This window comes from Seriola aureovittata, chromosome 4, assembly GCF_021018895.1.
Source record: "Seriola aureovittata isolate HTS-2021-v1 ecotype China chromosome 4, ASM2101889v1, whole genome shotgun sequence".
NCBI classification, from domain to species: Eukaryota; Metazoa; Chordata; class Actinopteri; order Carangiformes; family Carangidae; genus Seriola; species Seriola aureovittata.
The window spans coordinates 6,353,730-6,377,062 of NC_079367.1; the positions used below are offsets into that span (position 1 = coordinate 6,353,730).

At 42.0% G+C, this 23,333-nt stretch overlaps 2 protein-coding genes across 3 annotated transcripts in view; both read left to right on the forward strand.

The window, feature by feature from the left end:
• Window positions 1-210: 210 nt before the first annotated feature.
• psmd2 (proteasome 26S subunit ubiquitin receptor, non-ATPase 2) lies at window positions 211-10,215 on the forward strand. The gene is made up of 21 exons (XM_056374716.1): window positions 211-386; window positions 1,285-1,341; window positions 1,442-1,606; window positions 1,763-1,884; window positions 2,081-2,305; window positions 2,423-2,581; window positions 2,812-2,956; window positions 4,926-4,986; window positions 5,106-5,252; window positions 5,387-5,493; window positions 5,875-6,002; window positions 6,217-6,304; window positions 6,407-6,569; window positions 6,729-6,830; window positions 7,046-7,197; window positions 7,356-7,439; window positions 7,939-8,107; window positions 8,814-8,908; window positions 8,991-9,117; window positions 9,269-9,387; window positions 9,602-10,215. Exons 1-21 carry the CDS (start codon window positions 264-266, stop codon window positions 9,782-9,784), a joined length of 2,721 nt encoding a protein of 906 aa, XP_056230691.1. The 5' UTR covers window positions 211-263; the 3' UTR covers window positions 9,785-10,215.
• Window positions 10,216-11,358: 1,143 nt separating this feature from the next.
• LOC130167531 (eukaryotic translation initiation factor 4 gamma 1-like) overlaps window positions 11,359-23,333 on the forward strand; it is a 37,206-nt gene continuing 25,231 nt past the window's right edge. Inside the window, exons 1-8 of one of the 2 annotated variants that reach the window (XM_056373810.1) lie at window positions 11,359-11,393; window positions 18,641-18,693; window positions 18,970-19,091; window positions 19,910-19,996; window positions 20,935-20,967; window positions 21,675-21,695; window positions 22,303-22,497; window positions 22,869-22,971. In XM_056373810.1, coding sequence (XP_056229785.1) covers window positions 19,017-19,091; window positions 19,910-19,996; window positions 20,935-20,967; window positions 21,675-21,695; window positions 22,303-22,497; window positions 22,869-22,971 — 514 coding nt within the window. In that variant the 5' untranslated portion in view covers window positions 11,359-11,393; window positions 18,641-18,693; window positions 18,970-19,016. The remainder of the gene's footprint in view (window positions 11,394-18,640; window positions 18,694-18,969; window positions 19,092-19,909; window positions 19,997-20,934; window positions 20,968-21,674; window positions 21,696-22,302; window positions 22,498-22,868; window positions 22,972-23,333) is intronic. The other variant, XM_056373811.1, reaches the window with a different exon arrangement.

The window sequence follows — 23,333 nt, forward strand, 5'->3', positions numbered from 1 at the left end:
TTGATTAAGCAAAAGTAGTGTATATTTTTTATTATAAGTGTGTGTTTACTCAGAATGCTTACAAATCTATTTAAAAACATTTTTGTGAATGTCCCGATATTTTGCAGCACCTGAACTACACACAAACAACCGTTATAATTCACCGCCAGCAGGGGCGGTAAAGAAAATATACAATACATTCTTTCTACCGTAGAAGAAGACGCGGCCCATGACGAGTCCTCCTCAGTTCCGTTTGCTAGCTGATAGTTCATAGAGTCTCAACCATGGAGGAGGCAAAACAGAAAGAGAATAAGCATCCCGAAAAGACCGATGAGAAGGCGAAGGACAAAGAAAAGGGCCAGCAGCCCAAGGATAAAGATAAGGACAAGAAAGAGGAGCAAGAACTGGTGAGTTCTCATTCAGATGTGTGCTAGGTAATGTCAGAGGAGCCAGAGGTGTTATTTTGCCTTAGTCACTGCCGCTTTGACAACATGGTTGAGCAGGCCGAAGTCAATGCATTTCATAATAGACGACAAATGAACTTTAATTTACTTTGCGATTAATTCCCACATGAAATGTCCCCACTGTGACTTATTTATTTGTTGTAGTCCTTTAAATCTTGCAGATAAACTCACCCCGTTAGCTCATGTTAGCCTAGCCTAACTCAGCCGGTAAGCTAACGTTAGCCTGCTAGTTGTTATCGCCGCTGTCTATACTGTCACCACTGCTAGCTTTGCTCCCTGATGTGCCAGTGTATCCAGCTAGCTACGGTTAGCACAGGACTACGAATTGTATGACACAGCAGCTAACGTGAAGTAAAATAAACTGCTACACAACACAATAACAGTTAACCTAGCGCTAACCTGGCGTTAACTGTTACAACAGTCTGATTTGATAGTCAGCTTGTAGCCGTATTTATGAATTAGCCGGTGCTAAGTGTCAATGGTCAGATAATAGTTTTTCACTTAGTTAGTGGACGGTCATGTGAAACTTAGTTCAAACTCGGACATGCGTTACTGTTGTCTCTATATAGTATTAACATTAATAAGTCAGAGGTTGCAGTGGCTCTAAATGCACCAGTAGGGTATTCACTGTTAAATTGGACAGCTATATCATAAATGTAATAGGGCTATAAAAATCCATCACTTTCAAAGTTTAGCAACATTCATTTTTTTATTCAAATATTCATTATTCAATTGAATCTAATTGCTTATATCAAATGGGAAGGAGTGACATTTGAGTCCGTGCTTTCATTTTCATGTTCTTGATTTGTAATAATGTTAATCTTTTATTTCACAACTTCAGTCAGAGGAAGACAAGCAGTTACAAGAGGACCTGGAGATGATGGTTGAGAGACTGAGTGTAAGTATTAAATTTAGATGTTTTTTTTCCCTCCCTGTGTCTGGGTGTAAAATCCCTTACAAGACAAATAAAAATCTTATAATTTTCTACACATTGACAGGAGAAGAACACAGCGCTGTACCGTCCTGCATTGGAAGAGCTTCGCAGATTAATTCGCTCCTCAACCACCTCCATGACCTCAGTACCTAAACCCCTGAAGTTCCTGCGCCCACACTATGGCAAACTCAAAGAGATCTTTGAGGGCATGGCTCCCGGAGAGAATAAGGTAAAGTTCTACAGATGGAGTCATAAATTCATTAACTTGTATTATTTGCCAAAATTAACAGTATAAATGTTTAAGCTGTTTCAAAACACTGACATTAAAACCAGCCCGCACATGGATGAATCAAGTTTAAACTGTGGATGTTGTTTGTATTTGCAGCGTTTTTGTGCTGATGTGGTGTCAGTGCTGGCCATGACGATGAGCGGTGAAAGGGAGTGTCTGAAGTACCGTCTGTTGGGCTCACAGGAAGAGCTGGCCTCATGGGGACATGAATATGTAAGGTAAGACAACTAACTACCAACAACATGTAGAAGTCTCGTGGCTGTTGGTGACGCTGTAAATTAAACAAAGGAAATACAACTCTTTGATGCATTTTTATTGTTTATATACCGTGGTTCACTGTGTCAAATTAATAGAAGAACCTACCTGTTTGCTTCATTACATGATGACAAAATTTTTCTGTCCGTCACCTTCCAGGCACCTGGCAGGTGAGGTGGCTAAGGAGTGGCAGGAAGTGGAGGAGAATGACAAGACACAGCAGGAGACGCTGCTGAAACTAGTGAAGGAGATTGTGCCCTACAACATGGCCCACAATGCTGAGCACGAGGCGTGCGACTTGCTGATGGAGATTGAGAGGCTGGACATGCTGGAGGACTACATTGATGAAAACGCTTATGGCAAAGTCTGCCTTTACCTCACCAGGTGTGTTCAGGTTTTACAATGCTCAGAAAAAAACACAAACCCTGTTTTTAAGCATCTTAGTAAAATTACTTGAATTTGTCACTGAATTAAAACCAACTTCCTTCATCATTCCTCTAGTTGTGTGAGTTATGTTCCTGAGCCAGAAAACTCAGCGCTGCTAAGATGCGCCCTGAACATCTTCCGTAAATTTAACCGTTATCCAGAGGCCCTGCGTCTGGCCCTGATGCTCAATGATGTGGAGCTGGTGGAAAACATCTTCACATCCTGCAAAGACATGTAAGGACTATTAAACCACTATTCACATGAGATAGTTATAGTAATGATAAAAGGTGTTAACCCATCATGGTGGATTGGCACGGCAACTTTTAAGAGTAAAAATGGATATTGCTTACCTCAGTGCAGTGTGCTTGTTTTGATCCTGTCTCACATTTGATTTTTTTCTGTTTAGTTCTTTTTCCACTGGTTTATACGAAAGGCAAACTTCCTGTATGTTTTGTCTATTGCAGTGTCATCCAGAAGCAGATGGCCTTCATGCTTGGTCGCCACGGCATGTTCCTGGAGCTTAATGAGGATGTAGAGGACTACGAGGACCTGACAGAGATCATGTCAAATGTGCAGCTCAACAGCAACTTCTTGGCCCTGGCCAGAGAGGTAAGAGATGAGGTGGAGGGCAGGATTAAAGAGAGTGTATTGAGATTGGGGGGGGGGGGGAGAAGACATCACAGACTAATATGCAATGGGGCACGGCTCTGCTGCTGAACCCACAGTTAGCCCTGTGCTTTCTGCTGTGCTCTGTTTGTTTTTAATATTGTGTGCGTGTTTATTTTTAAGTTTCATGGTAAACGTGGAGAATATGCACAGCAAGTATGACATGAGCCAACTGCATGCTGCTGGAAGGCTTGTACTGTGAAGCATCTGCTGAGTGTTTTTCTTTTTGGTGCCATTGAATGTTAACTTTCATATTAGATATAAAAAAAATAAATAAATGTCATTATCAGTAGCGAACATTATAATTGAAAACCTTATTTTATACATAGAAAAGCAGTCTTGGGTGTTAAATTAGATTAGATTAGATTAACTTTATTAATCCCACAACTGGGAAATTCATTCACCACAGCAGAAAATAAACATCTATAGAATAAACATCTATGGAAATATACATCAAAAATACACCAAATATACACTAATAAATACAATATATATATGTACATGAAAGTGCAAGTTTGCATGAAGGAATGAAGGACCTGCGGAACCTCTCCTTCTTACAGCGAGGATGTAAAAGTCTGCTGCTGAAGAAGCTACTCAGAGACCCTACAGTGTCATGCAGAGGGTGAGAGTTGTTGTTCATGATGGATGTCAGCTTAGCTAACATCCTCCTCTCACCTACTTCCTCAATGGAGTCTAGGGGGCAGCCCAGGACAGAGCTCACTTTCCGGATCAGTTTGTTGAGCCTCTGCCTATCCCTGTCAGTGCTGCCCCCTCTCCAGCAGACCACAGCGAAGTAGATGGCTGAGGCCACCACAGAGTTGTAGAAGGTCCTGAGGAGAGCCCCACACACACCAAAGCACCTCAGTCTCCTCAGCAGGTGAAGGCGACTCTGGCCCTTCTTGTAGAGAGCGTGGGTGTTGGTGGACCAGTCCAGTTTGTTGTTGAGGTCAACCCCCAGGAACTTGTAGTTCTCCACCACCTCGATGTGCTTAAACCATCATCAGCAGATTATCACATAGCATCTTTTCCTCTGTATTGCACAGCCCTGCATTGTTTGAGTCCTAAACTGTCCGAAACGTATTACAAATCCAAACCCTCATTTTTACATAGAAAAGCAGTCATGGGTGTTATATTAGCACTATATGTAATTAAAGGGTCAATAGGGTTTCACAGACAAAACTTTCTCTCTCCCAATGCTGATTCCTGCACCCTCCCTCAGGGTATCTGCTCAGTGCTTTCTTTTTCGCAAATGTAAAATCTGTGTGCTTCACTGTGTGGAACTCTTCAGAATCACTTTTGTATAAAGTAACACGAAGCCAGAGATACTGCGGCTGAGTCACATTCCCTTTCTGACTAAATGACTGTAACTGATAGTAGGAACACTGACTTTTATAATAACACCTGTGTGAGTGAATGTCATGACTGATACCTGATTTGGTTATTAAGGTCAGCTTTGGGCACTGATATCAGTCCAGCTTTTCGGAGAGGTGCATCCCATAATGGTGAAGGAAAACCATATCATAACCTTGAATTTTCTGCCTCCTGTTCAAAAACAAAATAAAAAATAGCAGGAACATAACAGGGGTTGCAGCTCTGGATTAGATTGAGATGAAGTGGAAAAGTGTGTTGGATGACTTATAATTATGAAAAACAAAAGTGTTTTGAGGATATTTTAAGATAAATAGTATGTGAGGGATAAGAGGTAGAATGGATGAAAGGCTGATGGCCACTTTTACCCCTGGGGGATGGACATTTTTTAGAGGGGGGGGGCACTGAAAGGATAATGATGATGATTCACAGCAGCAGGTGTGGGATTATAAATTCAGATCGTCTCTTTCTAATGGCTTTTAGTTTCTCAGTATGACTCAACACATTTCACCTATTAACAACACACTCCTGCTGTCCTCCCCAGTTGGACATCATGGAACCCAAAGTCCCTGATGACATCTACAAAACACACCTGGAAAACAACAGTGAGTCAAAGTGATTTACTGGCCACTGTGGCAAGTGAACTGGAGGTTATTTGTGTTCATTGATGGTGAAACTGTATGATTTTAGCCATGTTGTATGACGTCCGTGCTGTATGTGACAGGGTTTGGAGGCAGTGGCTCCCAGGTGGACTCTGCTCGGATGAATTTGGCTTCCTCCTTTGTGAACGGCTTTGTCAACGCAGCTTTTGGACAGGACAAGCTGCTCACAGACGACGGCAACAAATGGCTGTACAAGAACAAGGACCACGGTAATAGAAAACACACATATACAGTAGTAGTTGTACTCGGTAGGCTTTGCAGACGTATTACCACATGCATATATTTAGGAGGATTTCTTTTGTGGTGGTTGTTCAGTGACTAACAGTGATATAAATGTCTTCAGGCATGTTGAGTGCTGCAGCTTCCCTGGGTATGATCCTGCTGTGGGACGTGGATGGGGGTCTGACCCAGATTGACAAATACCTCTACTCCTCTGAGGACTACATCAAGGTAAACATTAAGCTAGGAAGTACAGGAAACTTTTCCATCACAGAGTTAATATGACTCACAATCTTTTTAAGGTGAGCCATTAAAAGTATCAACGTCCCATCTCAACTTTGTTAACTGCTCTGCACCACTGCTTTTTATATCCTGGCAGTTTTTTAATGAGATACTCCATGTGCATTCAGTACTTAAATTACATTGCATTAGCTTCCAGTCAACTGAATTCACTGTAATGACTGGAGTACAACTGTGTCTTCATTTACGTGTGAATTTGACTTTCTAAACAACATAAGCTATTCTAAGGCTCATTACCAGCGAGGAAATGAAGCCCTCAAGGTGTCTTTCTTGCTTGTCTTACACACCTGCGTCATCTCCCTCTGTGTGCAGTCTGGTGCCCTCCTGGCCTGTGGCATCGTAAACTCGGGCGTGAGGAACGAATGTGATCCGGCCCTCGCCCTGCTCTCTGACTATGTCCTCCACAACAGCAATGTCATGAGGATAGGAGCCATCTTTGGGTGAGGAGAACAAAAATTATGCAAGGCAGTTTTATCCAGTGTTGCTGTGTATACTTTTTAACTGTATTATTTTTAGGCACAGATAAGCAGAGAAAATTTATCGCTTTAGTCTGTTCTGATGTTCACACTTCAGTCCTCTGGGGATCAGTCAAGTATTATCTTATGATGACGCATTGTGTCTGTGTGTCTTTATCATTGTCGTCTTGTTTTTCAGCCTGGGCCTGGCCTACGCTGGCTCCAACAGAGAAGATGTCCTTTCTCTGCTTCTCCCCGTCATGGGAGACTCCAAATCAAGCATGGAGGTATTGATGTTTGTTTTGTGTCAAGGGCTCTTCACGTTCTATATACGTTTCAGTTTAGCAGCATTCAAGTGTGTGTGTGTGTGTGTGTGTTTTAATCTCCAGGTGGTTGGAGTGACGGCGCTGGCGTGCGGTATGATCGCAGTAGGGTCGTGTAACGGCGACGTGACCTCCACCATCGTGCAGACCATCATGGAGAAGAACGAACAGGAGCTGAAGGACACATATGCCCGCTGGCTTCCTCTGGGTCTGGGACTCAACCACCTCGGTAGGTGAAGGGAGCCGCTGGCTTCAACATTAACTGTGTGAAAACAGCTGTAGTGGAAAGTGAAAGTTTGTGTGGGTCAAGATCTATTGTAGACATCAATTCCATTACTACTGTATCTGTTGCTCTAACTACTGTGTGTGTGTCATTCACTGTCCTCAGGTAAAGGAGAGGCCATAGAGACAACCCTGGCAGCTCTGCAGGTTGTACCTGAGCCTTTCCGCAGCTTCGCCAACACACTAGTGGATATCTGTGCATATGCAGGTCAGTCTCTGTATTTATTTTTTATTTTTTCCAGCCATTCCAATTTGATGAAGTTGGCACACATGCAGATATCCATCAGTTGGCCCCTGCTTCATTCACCTCTCCATATCCTCCATAGGTCAACCATATACTTACACACATCTACTGAGTTTAATCTTTCGTTTTCCAGGATTGCCATAACTCACAAAACACTAATAATTTGTCTCTATCTCAAGGTTCTGGGAATGTGCTGAAGGTCCAGCAGCTTCTCCATATCTGCAGTGAACACTACGAAGCCAAGGAGAAGGAAAAAGAAGAGGACAAAGACAAGAAGGATAAGAAGGACAAAGACAAGAAGGACACAGCTGCTGACATGGGCTCCCACCAGGTGAGGAGTAATTTACTACCATGATTATCATCATAAATCAGTTATTTACCAACATTTCTCTCTTATAAGTAGTTCCTTTATCAGCTATATTATGGATGCATATGAGGGTTTCCACTTGGAAAAAGGAGAAAATGTTAATTTTGATGATTTCCTGCCAGGGTGTTGCTGTTCTTGGTATTGCCCTGATTGCCATGGGGGAGGAGATCGGCTCTGAGATGGCACTGCGAACATTTGGACATCTGGTCAGTCTTCTTGTTTTGTTTCTGCTGAGTACATCATTGTTCCCCTATCCCACAACCTCTTATTTCCTGTTCTTTTCATTTACTTGACATTGTTCCTTCCACTATTTCTGCTCTAGGAAGAGAGGCCTGGTTATCTGGATTAAACAGTGCTTTCATATTTTTCAGACCTCACCATTTATCTCCCTTTTTTCTTTCTTTTGATTCACATTACATCATCCCTCCTTTGATCCTGCTCCCTACAGTTTTTGCTTTTGTTTTCTCAGTTGTGATCTGACATTTATTACTCTGTTCTTACTTGCCCTAAAGTTCTTAATGAATCAGACTAAGAACGTAACAAAGAGTTCCTTTCTGTCCTTTGTCAACTATTTATACTGGGGTGTGACAGTTTGAGGAGACAGTTCAAATAATTAAAGCCACATTTTTTGTTCTTTTCTCGATCTTTGATGCATTTACACTGTAATAAACTCTGTCTTTGTTTTCTCTGTACTTGTTCCATCAGCTGCGGTATGGCGAGCCCACCCTGAGGCGAGCAGTCCCCCTCGCCCTGGCTCTCATTTCCGTGTCCAACCCTCGTCTCAACATCTTGGACACCCTCAGCAAGTTTTCCCACGATGCTGACCCCGAGGTTTCCCACAACTCCATCTTTGCCATGGGCATGGTGGGCAGTGGTGAGTAGGATTCTGGGCTTTACATGGAATAATGTTAACTGTGCAGTAATGGCTGCCAAGATACCAAATCCCTCTGTCAAAATGTTTAACTTGAAGGCTTTCATGCGCAGTGGGTTTTTTTTTGTGTAAATAAATCGCTAATTTTTGTGATCGTAGGTCACAGTAGCAGTATTAGTATTAGAGTTGCATGTTTTACCTTGATACAGTGTTTGCTGTTTTAAATAAAATGGACAAAACAAGTTGTGATGCAATAAAGGAACATAAGGAACAAAAATAACTATAATAAATAAAGCTTATACCATGAAATAATAAACTAACACCCATTCATTCAAACTCTGTTAAAAACAAAAAGGGGTTATAAAGATGAGGCTGAATATTTTGATTACAATGATACACCGATATATTATCAGCTTATGGTGGCCATTAAAGTTTGGTTGTTAGAAGTGAGTGTTTCCATTTTGTTATTGTGGATTATTTTACATAGAGGCTTATTATGCTGAAGCTTTAAAATTCAGCAAATTGAATTCCAACATTAAAAGCCGACCCCACCCAAGCTTTTCACGAGAAATAGCATTGAATACTTGAAGGTTACACGTTACATATTTGCCATTTTCAGTGATGCACAGTGCCGCCTCCTCCGGGAGAGCCTCTAGTGTCAACTTCCTTAACACATTTAACACACTATTCATTTTTTCCATTTCCTCAGGCACAAATAACGCCCGTCTGGCCGCCATGCTGCGGCAGCTGGCACAGTATCACGCCAAAGACCCTAACAATCTCTTCATGGTCCGACTGGCTCAGGTGGGTGGCAGCACAAAAGGCACTCTGTACCAGACAGTGTGTTTGAGTGACTATTGACTCTCTGCCGTTTGTGCCTCCACAGGGTCTGACTCATTTGGGCAAAGGCACACTGACACTCTGTCCCTACCATAGCGACAGGCAGCTGATGAGCCAGGTTGCCGTCGCCGGACTGCTCACCGTGCTCGTTTCCTTCCTTGATGTCAAGAACAGTCAGTTTATTTTCCTCCTCTTGCTGTTGCCTCAGTTCTCTGCGTCCACACACTTAACATTGTCCATTATGGTTATGAAATTTGAAGTTTGTGTTTATCAGTCATTCCCCTGTGTTAATATTCCCCCTGGTGTTCACTGTGTGCATTACAGTAATCCTGGGGAAATCTCACTATATTCTGTACGGCCTGGTAGCGGCCATGCAGCCACGTATGCTGGTCACATTCGATGAGGAGCTCCGACCACTGCCTGTGTCTGTCAGAGTTGGACAGGTAAAGTCAAAGATCATTACTACTGAGAAATGTAAAGACTACAAATTCTGCTTTTCTTGCTTGTCTTGATATTAAAAAAACAAACAAACAAAGCACAAATCATCATGAAAATAAACAGCTTTCCCAGATTTACAATAAGGAAAGTTGTGGTAAAATAGTTGAAAGAAAAGTGGCTCTTTTATCTCATGAATTAATTTGTATGTTCTGTGTACAGGCTGTGGATGTCGTGGGCCAGGCAGGCAAGCCCAAGGCCATCACAGGTTTCCAGACTCACACCACGCCAGTGTTGTTGGCTCATGGAGAGAGGGCTGAGCTGGCCACAGAGGAGTACCTCCCTGTCACCCCCATCCTGGAGGGCTTTGTCATCCTCCGCAAGAACCCCAACTACGAAACCTAGACTGCACCCACAATAAAAAAACAAAAAACAAAACAAAACATTCTCACTGGTTTCTCCCTCTGTTTGTAAGGGTAGCCCTCCATGGCTCTTGGCAGTTGTTATATTTAGTTATTTACTGCATGGCTGAAAAGAGCGAGGCAGGCCTATCCTTCTCCCTTGCTTTGTCTTCTCACTGTCATCTGTGGCCCAGCTCCAGCACTCATTAAAAATGGATGGTTGGGGTCTGGTTAATTGGACTGGTATGACACAGAGAAGGTTTAACTGGGACCTTATCCACTCGACATAGATGGTTTCCTCATTGCTCTGAGTTTGATCCACCTCTCCCACATGTACTGAATCAGCTATCTGACTGACCGGGGGCCTCTTGTAAAGTGGGAACTGTTCACCTGTATGTGTTTCAGTCTTCAGTAAATGAACAACTGCTCAGTCCACATCAGTGCTTCAGAATTGTTTTTTTTCCAACTACTTACAACTTGAGTCTTTTTTTTGTAATTAGAGCATTTAAAAGTATGTATTCCTCATAAAGTTTTTCTTCTGTTTTCTTTTGGTGGGGGGTGGGGGTTTGGGTGGGGAGAATTGTTTGTTACAGTACTGTACAAGGTTGAATCAAAAATAAAAACTCAGATCCACATGTTGGAAATGTGATGGCTCATTGTTGTGTTGATTTAGGTGCAAAAATGTCAAGAAACTTGGTTATAATTTGGTGAAACTCGAGTGCTGTTATTCAGATTAAGCAGGCTACAGGTTCTCCACAGGGAACTATGGGAAAGAAAAAGCCTAAGATGCTAAACACATATTTTGTATAAACACATGTATATATTTATTGAGGAAAGTAATGGCAACAGTAATTAGAATTAAATATTTATGAGGTTTTTTGTGACTGAGACTTTACAAAACTTGTTAACTGAAGTGAATTAATAGGACATACCATATTTGTAACTTCCAGTTATTAAATATGCAGAACTACAATCATACCTGTGGCTGTTGGACACAGCTGTAGCTTTTAAATCAATTATTTATACTTCAAAATATCTATGAACCAGCTATAAGACTTAGCTTTCCAAGACCCTGGACTGTGTAGTCTGTGTTTTTTGTTATGATGCACAAGTGGCTCTTTTCTTTGGCCTATAGAATTTCAATCCAAAATATGCCCCATGGGAAGCCTTGAATTTTATAATTGCTCTATGCATTATTTAAAATATAATAGAAATTGTACAAGGTTTACAGAAAGTGTATTATTACTGCCTTCATATTTATACATATTTACGTATAAATATGTTAGAGTATATATATTCTACAATAGTCATCACTGAAACCTAGTTTACTGCCTTTTTTTTTTTAATTTCTAATTAATTTATTTCGATGGATAATGGGAAGTTGTCTCTATCTTGAGAACAAAGTTTTTCAGAAATATTTAAATATCAAAAAGTCGCCAAACATGTTGCTCACACGCAAACACGATAAAGATATGACATTACAGAATTTCCAGCTAAGAACATGATTATTACTGGGAAAGTTTCACGTGATGGGATTTTGCCGGAATTACCTAGCTACCGGCTTCCGGGAAGATTTTCCGTCCGTCCGGCTCTGCGGACTCAAGGAGAGAAAGGTAACGCCACGGTCCTAAGCTGTATTCTTTACTAAAATGCTTAATTTATCATTCAAGTGCCAGGTCGCCGGCACATAGAGACTCTGTAAGGACTTTCAACTGTATGTTTCATCTTTTAGTCCGGAGATATATCAACGTGCGGTGACTTTCTTCAGTGGTTTCTGAGGACTGGTGTTCCTGCTGTGTTTTCAGGGATTAGCTAGCTAGCTCGTTGCTAGCATTCCATGCTAAAACGACGTGGGTGTTCTTTCTTCACTTTAGCTAGTTCAGCTAGCAAGTTGACACTACGATAGACAGCCAAGTTGAGTCATTACGACTGTGTTCAGAAACATGTTATAATATGTGTGTGTATGTTATATATGCCAAGCGACAAATAGACTGTCGCATCGCAATGTTGTTGTTTTCGCCGGTTAGCGTAATTTATGCTACTAGCTACCCAACTACATGCTAGCTAGCTAAACACTATGCTATATAGGTAGCAGTAGGTTAAATCACTGATTGTGTCGTAGCCGTGTTTTGCCCTGGTGCCAGCCTCCTAGCAGTACGAGGTGAGGCTTGTGTACTCCTATTTGCCAGCGTGGCTTCATGTAAAGAGATGTCTGTTGACAGTTGTGATTGTAAATAACATGCATACCGATAACTTGATACCTGAAACCATGTGATGACGATGTAAAGTTCGTGCCAGCAATCTGAAACATTTTGCGTAGGGCGGTAAAGTACGGAAAGGTGGTTAAAAGATCATAACTCCTCTAGTTACCCGGACAACCTAAAATATGTGGCTGTATATGTTACCAAATATCTAGTGGTAGTGGTATTATATACAAAGGAATAATGAGACTCTGCTGGTGGAGGGTAAACGGGGTGACTGGAGACTGATTTGACAGGACGGACAGTTGTTTTGCGCCTTGCTGAGCGGGGTTGACAGGTCGCTGTTTCTCCAGGTTAGCTGTAATGGGAGTTGCCGAGAACTTGGCAAATGTGGGATTTCCCATCAGCATCTCCCCACATACAGCATCCCTTGTAATGCATCAGCGTAAACGCAGGCTGTCGCAGTGGTGATGTTGCTGTTAAACTGGGCGAGATGTTTGGCTGCGAAAACGAAACGGAGGTGGCTGACTCAGTCCGACTAGTTACAGTACTCATCTTTGTCACGACACCGTTGACAGCGCTGCTACGGTGTTTATACCTAGCTAGCTAAAGCTTTCGAGCATAGTTAGCGATTGAATGCCAGTAGCATATTTAGCTACTGAATACGAATGTACGAGCTAACAACCAGTAGCTGCCTCCTTAGCTTGACAGTTATCTAGGTTAATATTCCCATTCATTGACACGGCCGTCGTCACGTCTGTCTTCACCGGTGACTCCCTGAAACGTCGTTTGTTTGGTATGGTTTATGTTTTACATTAAGTAGATGGTTGTCATGGCCGATATCAGGCTGAGGTGTGGCTGGCATGAAGCCGGCAGCTGTGATGTGCATCGCGCCAATAGCAGGAGAAACCACGTGGTAAATCCAGATTGGGCCTAGGAAAGTTAGCAACATGGCTAACAGCACAACATACAGCAGCATGTCTTCGCACCTTTTTTTCGTAGGTGTTTTTGGGAAGACCCGATTGTTCATTATAATCCCATGCAAATATCTGTCATTGTCGTGTGTTGTGTGCGTGAGTAGACAGGCAGACACGCCCCTGTGTCATAGCAAAAGTGTCCCATAGTTTAATCAGACGAAATACCGGTATTGTACCACTGCTGATGCTGAGCTTGGTATGAACGTCGTAGTTGTCTTCTGACACTGACATAGCGTCAGGTTATTTGTTTAGAAGTACTGCTATGTTCATGTTTAGGCCGTTTTGATTACTTCACCCTGCTTGCTGCAGCAGACACAAGGCAGGTGTTGTGGACTGCAGACTGACCTTAGCTGAGAAAGTGGGTCCAAAATGGATGCTATTTCCTATGCATGGCACAGGGACAATATATGTTTAATATGGGCAGATGTTCTGTCTACAAAATATTTGTTTACCACTCATCAATCCAATATTATGCTAGGATCATAAACCAGGTTTAGCCAGAGGGAATGAATGAAGCTAATAGCAGAAATGCAGTCGCAGGAAAAACGCATGATGTGTCAGAACCAGGCTGTCACAGTTTGCCTGACATAAGGACACTACTGAGCTTCCTGTTGTGAAAATGTAAAGCCAAGTGTCTGGACATGTGTGGGTTCTTCTGGCAGAATGTTAGTTAAGCAGGGGAACGTGTGGGGGTGGGGGGGGGGTGCGGGGGAGGCTGTGCTGTGCTGGTGTGATGCTGTGTCACTGGAGCTAAACTTTCACTGTCTGTGCATCCTTTTCAGCTTCAAATGTCAAGACTGAAGCCACATTTGCAAGTGCTTGTCACTTGAAAACCAGTATTGTAAAGACTGAGTTTTCTCCCGAGGCTCTGGATGGAGAATCTAAAGTCTTGAGAGAACAACTCTGATGTAATTATCTTGCATTGGGCTTGAGACCTTAAATTTGCAACAGAAAAGGAGTGTGGAGTGTAAAAGATATGGGTATTTACCAGAAAGGGATTGTCTAATATAATGTCAGGCGCTATTTGGCTGCATCATGGGAAATGCACTGTCCAGTGTCTTTGGAGCTTAACCCAAACTATGGACTAAAATTCAGGACATCTCGGTCTCTGTTGCTTTATTTCTGCTCTATTATATTGCATTGTGGTGCAACATTAAATCAGTGGAATACTCCTTTAAGAGGCATGGTACTGCAGAAACATACCAGCTAGCGTGCATAACTTCAGCTCTCTTCTCTTTAGGTCAGTGAATTTGAATATGGGCCTTCTTTGTTCTAAATGCCGACCAAATTGCTGTTCTGTTTACATAACATGCATGCTGCTTCCCTTTTTCTGCCAGCTTTTATAGTTAAAATGATCCAGCTGAGTTAAGTGAAGCCTGCCACCACTGGAGCTTTTTGAGTCACTATGTTACTACCACAGCCAACACTGTGGCTCTGTGGCAGGTACAGATTGCCATTTCAGCCTGCAGGCCAGCGAGCTGTATACAACAGAGAAGTTACTGAAAGCACAAGTAGGGGCAATAAGCTTAAAGCAAAAGCAGAGGAATGAGTGTGTGCATTGTATATTATGGCATTTTTTAAAGTATCTTTAAATCTGCAGTAGGCCATGAACTCACAAACCCAGTGACTCATGTATTTTCTTTTTTTATGACGTCACCCTGCAGTAAAGTTTGATTAGTTCTCAGCATCTGTATGATTTGGAAAAGCAGGAAGCACTTTACTAGAGAACAAAGTTGCACTGGGTACGGTGAGTCTAGATCATTTGTGCAGAAACACAAGTAAACTCAGTGGCTACACCCGCTATACTGTAGGTGACATGATAGCCAACTTCTTTAACAAAATGTTCTCCCCTTCTACTCCTTAGCGGGTCATGGGAGTGCATGCAGAGGCTTATGCAACAGTTGAATGAGCATGTTTCACCAGCGGTGGTGCTGGTGGCTGGATCTCCATGGTGCTGCAAGTCAGACCAGCTCGAATGACTGGACTGTGTGTGATTAGTAGTGGGGTGGGGGTGCTTTGCATTAGGTCACACAACTCCCCTAAAACACAGATTCCTGACAAAACGAGGGGCCTCTGGCGTACCCCTCTTTGCTAGTTTTGCAGTGCTGCAGAGTGTACGCAGGATTTGCAGTCATTGCTGATTTACATAAATTCTGCAGACTAATCTGTGTTGATGGTGTGTGTCACTGGTACAGTAAGTGTTTAAGAATCAGACCATGTCTCACAACCTCAGAGTAAAGCATTTCCCCAAACACCTAAAGGTCTTTAAGTAGTGTGTTCGCCCGTGAGAGGAGTAAAGCCTCTGAGGCAGTGTAGGTTGTTAGACTGAGACCCTATTTTAGCCCTGAGATTGTTTACTCAGCATTTCATCTCCCAGCCAGCCCCGCTCAGCCTGACAAGCTTTCTGTATGTGGATGAGTCTATGAAGTGCTGCCTGTCACCACTCTAGAGTTTCTCAAACCAATACTTAATGAGGGTTTCACAAGCAAGATGTAAAGTATAAGAATGCACAGAATTTACATTTCACACATAATTTAATCTACACCCCGTCTTATATTGCTGCCATTCTCTAAGCTCCAAGGCTCCAGTATACTGGGGATGAGCCTACCAGTGTTTTATTTAATCCAGAGATTTCTTCTGGCTGTGTGGAAAGCCTCACTCAGTTAAAATTCATTGTCTTTTTTTCTCCTTTTGTTTGTGTGCTGAAATAGTCATGGTAACGGTGGTGATTACAACCATTTCTGCAGCGTGATTTCCTCTTCTTTTGAAAAAAGAAAAAAAAAAACATCCTGATTCATCATGACTCAGGCTTTTCACACTGCTGCTCGTGTATGTGTGTCTGTGTGTGTGTGTGTCTGTGTGTGTGTGTCTGTGTGTGTGTGTGTGTGTGTGTGTGTCAGGGATTGGAGGAGTATGCGTGTGTCAGCGGCAGATATAATGTAGGCTTCGGCTATAAATACCAAATGTGTCACTATTGCGAAGACTATATAAACTAAGGAGGATGATTACACGAATCAGGAAGTGACCCTTGAGTCTGAGGGGTGACGGTATTGTGTAAAAAATGGTGTAAGTAGTTTCAGCCATTCTGACAAATGTATTATGTATGATGAGGTGGTGCCTTTGCAAAAATATTCAAGGAAAGTTTGCCAGTGGATACATAACCACAAATATTTATTCTAGGAGGTGCGAACTGAAGTTGAAAAGAATTCAGCCTTGGTTAGACGAATAGATCAGATGTATTGGATTGGTAGCTGAAATGGTAGAACAGAAATACAGTTTCTTTGCCAGTGTTATAAAATTGTAACAATGCAAGTCTGTAAATCTGCCACATACCTACAATAAAAATCTGAATCAAAATTTGCACAAGCCCAAAACAGTTTTGCACGAATGGTAAAAGTAGTTTCAGCCTCATGTTACCTGAGGTTAACAGTATCAGATCTGTACTGAAGAGTTGACTCTCTAGACTCTGTAGACTTAATAAACAGATATTCTTTATATTCAGTTTGAAATCTTCCACCCAGGTGAACAAAGAGTAATTTGCGCTTAAGCAACAAAGTGGCGTCAACTTTTGTAATGTCACAGACACCGTCATGCAATTGATTTTGGGACATGCAATGGTAGAGATCATCATAAATACATTTCTTTGTCAATTTCCTCTATTTTCCCGACAAGCTAGTTTTTTCCTCCTCTTTTTCGGTAAAGGAAATGTATCAGTTGTCCCCTTCCCACCTCTCAACAAAGTTAAACATTAAATATCCTCCTCCTCCCCAAATATCCAACAATCAGTTGTTCTCTGTTTTCAAGGATAAAACTTATTCTAACAAAATTGTAGCGGGTTATGTCAAGTATTTAGTGAATGAGTGAACATGCAAAGAATTCACCATCTTTTGCTTGGAGATATTACAGCCCCAAACTGCGAATTAAGATCCATTCTGATCAGAAACTTTGTATTTTGACATGGATCTTTGTGGGTATAGGAGTAGAACTGAAAAGTGTTTTGGCTTACCATATGGAGAGAACCTATTTCTGCCATTACAGTCATATTCGGAAGCTTGTTTTATTTTTGTAATGTGAGCTACAGGTGTCATTTTTATGACCAACCTAGTTTAATTCTTTTACTTGATAAAATACCATCTAGAGTAGTTAGTGTAATTAACAAAGTACATTGCTCTTGCGGTGCTTGTTGTACCCTGTTAATTAATTCCATACAAGTGGATTACCATTTTACAGCAGTCGCATTATTTTTTTAGTTTAAGAGTAGAGTGTTTGATCTATTGTAAAATTAAAAAAGACTACACTGAAAATACAGCCCTCTAAGTACAACCTCAATGCAACAAAAGTGAGTACACCTGTGACCGCTAGTTTACCTTTGACTACTGCAACAAATTAATTGCACATTTGATTTTTGATAAGGACTAATTGCATGATTAGAATTTATAAAGGAACCTGTGAACACCACAGATTTCTCCGTTTTGACCTGAGTTGTGTTTGATGCAACGTGGCTCTGCATTGTAAGGAACTGCCGGAACAAGTAAGAAACCAGATTGTGAGACTTCATAAAAATGGGAGACGACACAAGAGCATCAGTAAGTTACTGGATATAAGCTGAAGCACAGCTGCAGCAGAAGAGCCATAAAAACCAGTAACAGAAGGTGCAGGGCCCACCCTTGAAGAATGACGCTACGCACAATTCGTTATTTACACAAGCTTGCATTGAAAAACAGATGGTTAAGTGCTTCGGACTTCTGCACAAGGACCATCTCTGGAAACTGTTGTGTAAGTGTCTGATCAGACGGACGGCATCAAAGAAGAAAACCATTCCTAATAAAACAGCACAAAACTGCAAGAATAAACTTTGCCAAAGAACATGAACAGAAGCTGGTGGATGTTGGCAGCTATTTTTTTTTTTTTTTTTTGGGTTGGATCAGACTAAAATAAATGTGTTTGGATCAAATGGGGTTCAGCATATTTGACATGGACCTGGCCAGGACCAACCACAGGACCGTGAAACATGGAAGTGGGAGTGTGCAGATGCGAGGCTGCATGAGAACAAAAGCTGTTGAGGAGATGACATTTATAGATGGCACTATGAATGCAAGGTTTTATACCCAAATCCTAAATGAAAAAAAAGATGATTCCCACTCCCAAGAAGCTTGTCAGGGGATGAAGTTGATCTCTGCAAAAATCAGCACAAGAACGGCAGAACATCTCTCACAGATTTGTGCAAGACTGGTTTCATCCATGCCCATCTGTCATCATAAATAAAGGCAGACAGACAGCACAAAATATAAAAAGATAAAAGAATGGAATCTCACTAATTAAGGGTGTACTGACTTTTGTTGCAGCTGGTTCTTTATTATTGATATTTTATTATAGTGGAATTAGTCAAACATTTCTGACTTATTTCTTTTTTTTTTAAATTGCCTTCATTTTTCTTGGGCTTTGGCTAAAAACAAATACCATTGTTAATACTTGAGCTAAAATCTCCCCTGCAGTCGTCCACTTCAAACTGTAATTCACCAGAAATGTACGCATGATAATTTTTCTGCCCATAACATCATCATAACATGTTGGACTGCAACATTTGGGGCTTCATCAGAAACATCTGCTATATCTGTGTCTATTTACTATGCCCCAAATTAACCTCTTAACCAATACATGCTTCTTCTGTCTGTCTTTTAGGACAAACGGTTCCTCAGTGTAACCAGACTTAGGACCTAAAAGGATTCATAAATGTAAGTACACAGATGAGCTGTGACCATTAACAGGAAATATCAGTTTGGGTTTTACCCTCCTGTTTAAGCAGGAAGACGTGGAGGTGTTATGTTCATTTTATTTTCAAAGACATATTCAAGTAATCTAAAGAAAATGCACCACATCCGTTCTGTTACACATCATATTACATTGGTGCCCGTTGTTGCCCCCCTGAATGTGCCAGTAACTTCTGAAGTGGTTGATAATTTATGTATAACCAAAGACTCATTAAACCCCTCCATTCTCTCTTTCTACAGATTTGTACACAGGTCCACATCCGCCTCCCCATGCAGAACTCCATGAAATGAATAAAGCACCACAGCCTATAACGGGACCCCCCTCCACCCCCCACCCTGCCCCCTCCCCTGGCCTGTCACAGGTAACGATCGCTGCTCCTTCACTATCTGTATTGCCTCTTACAGGGCGTGTTGCTCTATCCCGCTTTGTTTCTCACAGACAAAAAAAAAAAAAAAAATGGCTGATGCAACGGCATTTTTGTGCACATAATGAAAAGCAGATCACACAACAATGCACTTTCTGTGAAGAAGAGTGATCGCAGCAGGCGCAAGCCGACTTTCAACCATGTCTCAGAAAGTGCCACAACACAACCATAGTAATTGTCAGAGGTAGCGTTGCCAGCTGCCACTGTAGCGTGTAATATCTTCAAATTCTTGTGGTTGATACATCATGGCATACTGTTAAAATAAGAGCTCAGAAAGTTTCCCTCCCTCCTGCTTAAGGTACCGTGCTTTGTCTGCTCTCCATTAACTTAAAAATGAGAAGATGCTGGTATTATGAAGAGCAATAAATAACCTGAACACAAATATTGGCTTCAGTATCTTTGCACTCGTTGACCACTTGTGTACTTCAGATTCAGACAACTCTATGTATCCCAAGATGGGTAATTCCTTTGCAGTTTACCTAGTCCATACACACAACTTAAAAACTCTCAGGCAAAGTAGTTATATGTCAGAGGAACAGACCAACATACTTGGGTTAATACAAGGAACAACAAGCAGCAATGAGTAAAATAAATAAGAATAAAACAAGTAAAATAGATAATTACACATTATGCTACAGTTTCTATATTAAATAAATATTATAAATACATAAATGACTGAATTTCTATCCCACGCCCTCCCTGTTCCTCCTGCTTCCCTATTTTCTGCTGTTGATATCACTTCCTGTCTCTTGCAGCCCTCATTCCCCCCTGGGCAGCCCACTTCTGTTGTGTTTGCCACCCCACCGCCTCCACAAATGAACCCAACACCACAGACCCGACAGGTAGGCCGGGCCACCGCTCACACACCCCGCAGCACACAGTTGTGGACCTCAGGAAAAAAAACAGTAGTTCTCAAGTTATTAAAGGTCAAAAGCCAAATCAAGTCACCACCTTCCATGCAAGTTACTAGTTAAATTCTGTGGTGTGTTGTAAATCTAAGTTTTGTTTGTCTTGTTTTTTTAAAAATTCCTGACCGTCGCTTTTCTCAGAAGAGTGACAGACAAACCAATCCGGATAAAAAAGCCGGGATAGAGAGTGTCAAGGTCTTTTCTTCATGCTGCAAATGTCCTTGTGTGCAAGTTTGGCATAATTACTGCTCACTGTCGCTATCTGAAATCCTCCCAGTGGAAAACGGAGCACACTCTCCCGAATCTGTGCGTGAATTTCTTAGACTGCCTGCGTGTCCGTTTGCCTGCTTCTCACCAGTTCTGCACCATTTTAACCGTCGGTGTCAGCCTGTCCACTGCACTCTCCCTCACACAAGTACAACAGCTTAGTGTGCTACGTGCTCACACCGGCTTTATAATACAGGATTCAAACTCCTTAATGCTGCTGAGTGACTGGAGGAAGTGCAACAGGCTAGAACTGCATTTGTTATAATTTATTAAGGCTCGAACAATAAAATAATTGGTTCAAAACCTTTTTGTTCACAGTCCTTTTTATAGTTATTTACTGTATTGATCAAACAAATGCCAGTTGGGGGCGAAACAAATCAAAACAAATCAAGATAAAGGCGCTACAGAGAGTGGGCAGACCCGACTGTATGACTGTCAGAAAACAGCTTTCCCCCGGTTTTCACACCGTGTGAGCGAGTTTTTATTTTGGCCTTTAACTGCTGTTACAAAGATGCAGAACTGGAAGGAAGCCGGTCAGTGCAGAGTGAAGCATGGACCTTGTGCTTTTGTCTTAACTTCTGCCCTGTCTGCCTCTCCTCCTCTAGTTTGCCCCAGGGCCCCGGCCTATACACCAACAGGTACTAACAGCACAACTGACTAACATGACAGGGGTGGGGGGGTTTGATAGGTACCAAGGGTGTGCTTTGACAAAAATCAAATACTACTATATTTTTCTTTAACCTAATAACCTTGATGTTGATAATGTGGATAAAGTTTTACAGGTAACCACTGTTGCTTTTAGGAAATCTTTATATGTGAAATATGGGAAACGTTAAAAGAATAACATGCGAGAGTCTTAGTGCAGCTCAATAGAAAACAATTGAAAAGGAAAATGATTTATTTCATTTAAATGTTCCACCAAAAAGTGTGATAATCTTGATGGCAGAGAGTGATAAACATTTAACAATATATCTACTATTTTCATGTAATATTTCACCTACTTTCTGAATGTTTTTACATATTAAAATCATAGTTAAGTGAATTATAATAGAAAAGCAAGAAAACATCCAGGTGACTGACGCTCGTCTTCTAGTTGTAGAGTTTTAGCGTGTTGTTAGTGTGTTTAGTTATTCAGGAGTAACCAGACTTTAGTTTATTGGGATTCACTGTTCTGCCTATTCTCTGCATGCTGCTTGTTAATTCACTGCTTGGCTCAGAATGGATGTTTCCTGGGCTTTCTCTAACTGATTGTGGTGCTCTCTTTTTCTCAACCCTTCTCTTCCCACCCTCTTGTTGCCTCCATTTGATGTGTCTCTGTGTGTGATCTGTGTTTGCGCTGCTGAAGGGAAGCTTCAGGTCGCTACAGGTAACTGAAATTTCCTCTTTCTTCCAGTTTTTCCCCCCTCCTCCTTTTTTTTTTTTTTTTTTTCCCCCCTCGTCATCCTCCTGAGGAGTGCATATGTGTGTGACTAATATTTGGCAGTGTTGTGCTTTGTTGGCTTGGTGTCGTTTTGCTGGCTACGGCGGTTAGCTCCCAGGCCAGCAGCAGAATGTCAATGAGGAGGCTCTGAATGAACCAGCATTAGCTGCTTTATCTCCTCTGGCAGGCAGCGCCAATATGTTTCCAGTTGGAGTCTAGCCACAGATTCATGGACAAACTATGAGCCTTGGACAAGCTAGCTCCACTTTGTCCGAGAGATAAAATCATATGAGGGTATGGGGGTGGGGGGTGGGTATTTTTTATGGCAGAGGTTTCAGGAAAGTAACTAATAATTCCCTCATTTGTCCGTCTCCTCTCACCTTATTTCCATCCTGTTCTTCTTCCCACATTTCCTTTCGTCTCGTTTGTCTTTCCCACAATCATCTACGTTTGTTCTGTGTCCTTTCAATCACCTGTTTCCTGCTACTCTCTCTCACCCTCCACGCCTCTCTGTCGTCTCCTTCCTTCGTTTGCTCACCTGCCTGCTGTCCAGCCCTACTACACCAACAGGGCCAGCCTGCCCCCCGGCAGCGGGCCTCGTGGCGTCCCTCCCAGCAGTGCCCCTCGCCCCGTGACGCCCACCCATGTCTACCAGCCGGGCCCTGGCTCCCAAATGATGATGATCCCCGGGCAACAGTTGTCCTTCCCCAGCTCGCCACAGGGACCCGCCTACTTCATACCGGGACAGGTAGGCAGCTTGTGATACTGCTGGATTTTTCTTTACACACAAACCAGATGATATAAATGATTGGGCACCAATACACACATCATTTTCTATTTGTATTTATGTTGGAACTACAAAAACCATTTCCAAATTGCTGAAGCGAGAGAAACAAATATTTTTTCTCATGCCTTTTCGAATAAATTCTGTATATATTGTCTTCCACAAAATATGGCCCAAGCCCTTTACGGTGAACAGAGGTTGTGCAGGTCTTTTTTAACACTTTTTCAATACAGCTTTTTATCACTGTGACTAATGACTTTGTTTGCCTCTCCTCCCTATCCTTGTTCCTCTCCTCTTGTCTTATCTTCTATGTTCCCTTCTGTTTGTTTCCTTAGTACCGGTCAGCTACCTACGTGGCCACACCCCAGCAATACCCAGTCCCAGCAGGCACCCCAGGCTTCTACCCAGGCACCAGCCCCGCTGAATATGGTACTTATGGTAAGAGGCTCTACCTGGGGCCTCACCTGAGCCACTCACACACAGAGAGACACTTGACTTGAAGTTAATCAATTAAAGAGTCAAACAGTTATTAAACTGTAATCAACCATGTCCCCAATGTCAAATATTAAGCATAACACTCCTCAATGTAATGTAAGGAAAATGTATTTACAAAGGGCAGCCAGTGTGGCAAACACAGATACCCAAATGCAAAAAATCTACCAAGATAACCAACAGTGGTTACTGATAACTCACATATTACCTAAATCAAGGCAGGTGTTGATTTTCAGCAGGTTCCTCATTATGGTTTTTCCTCTCGCCTCTGTGGGCTTCATGTCTTTCAGGTTGTTTCATACATTCTC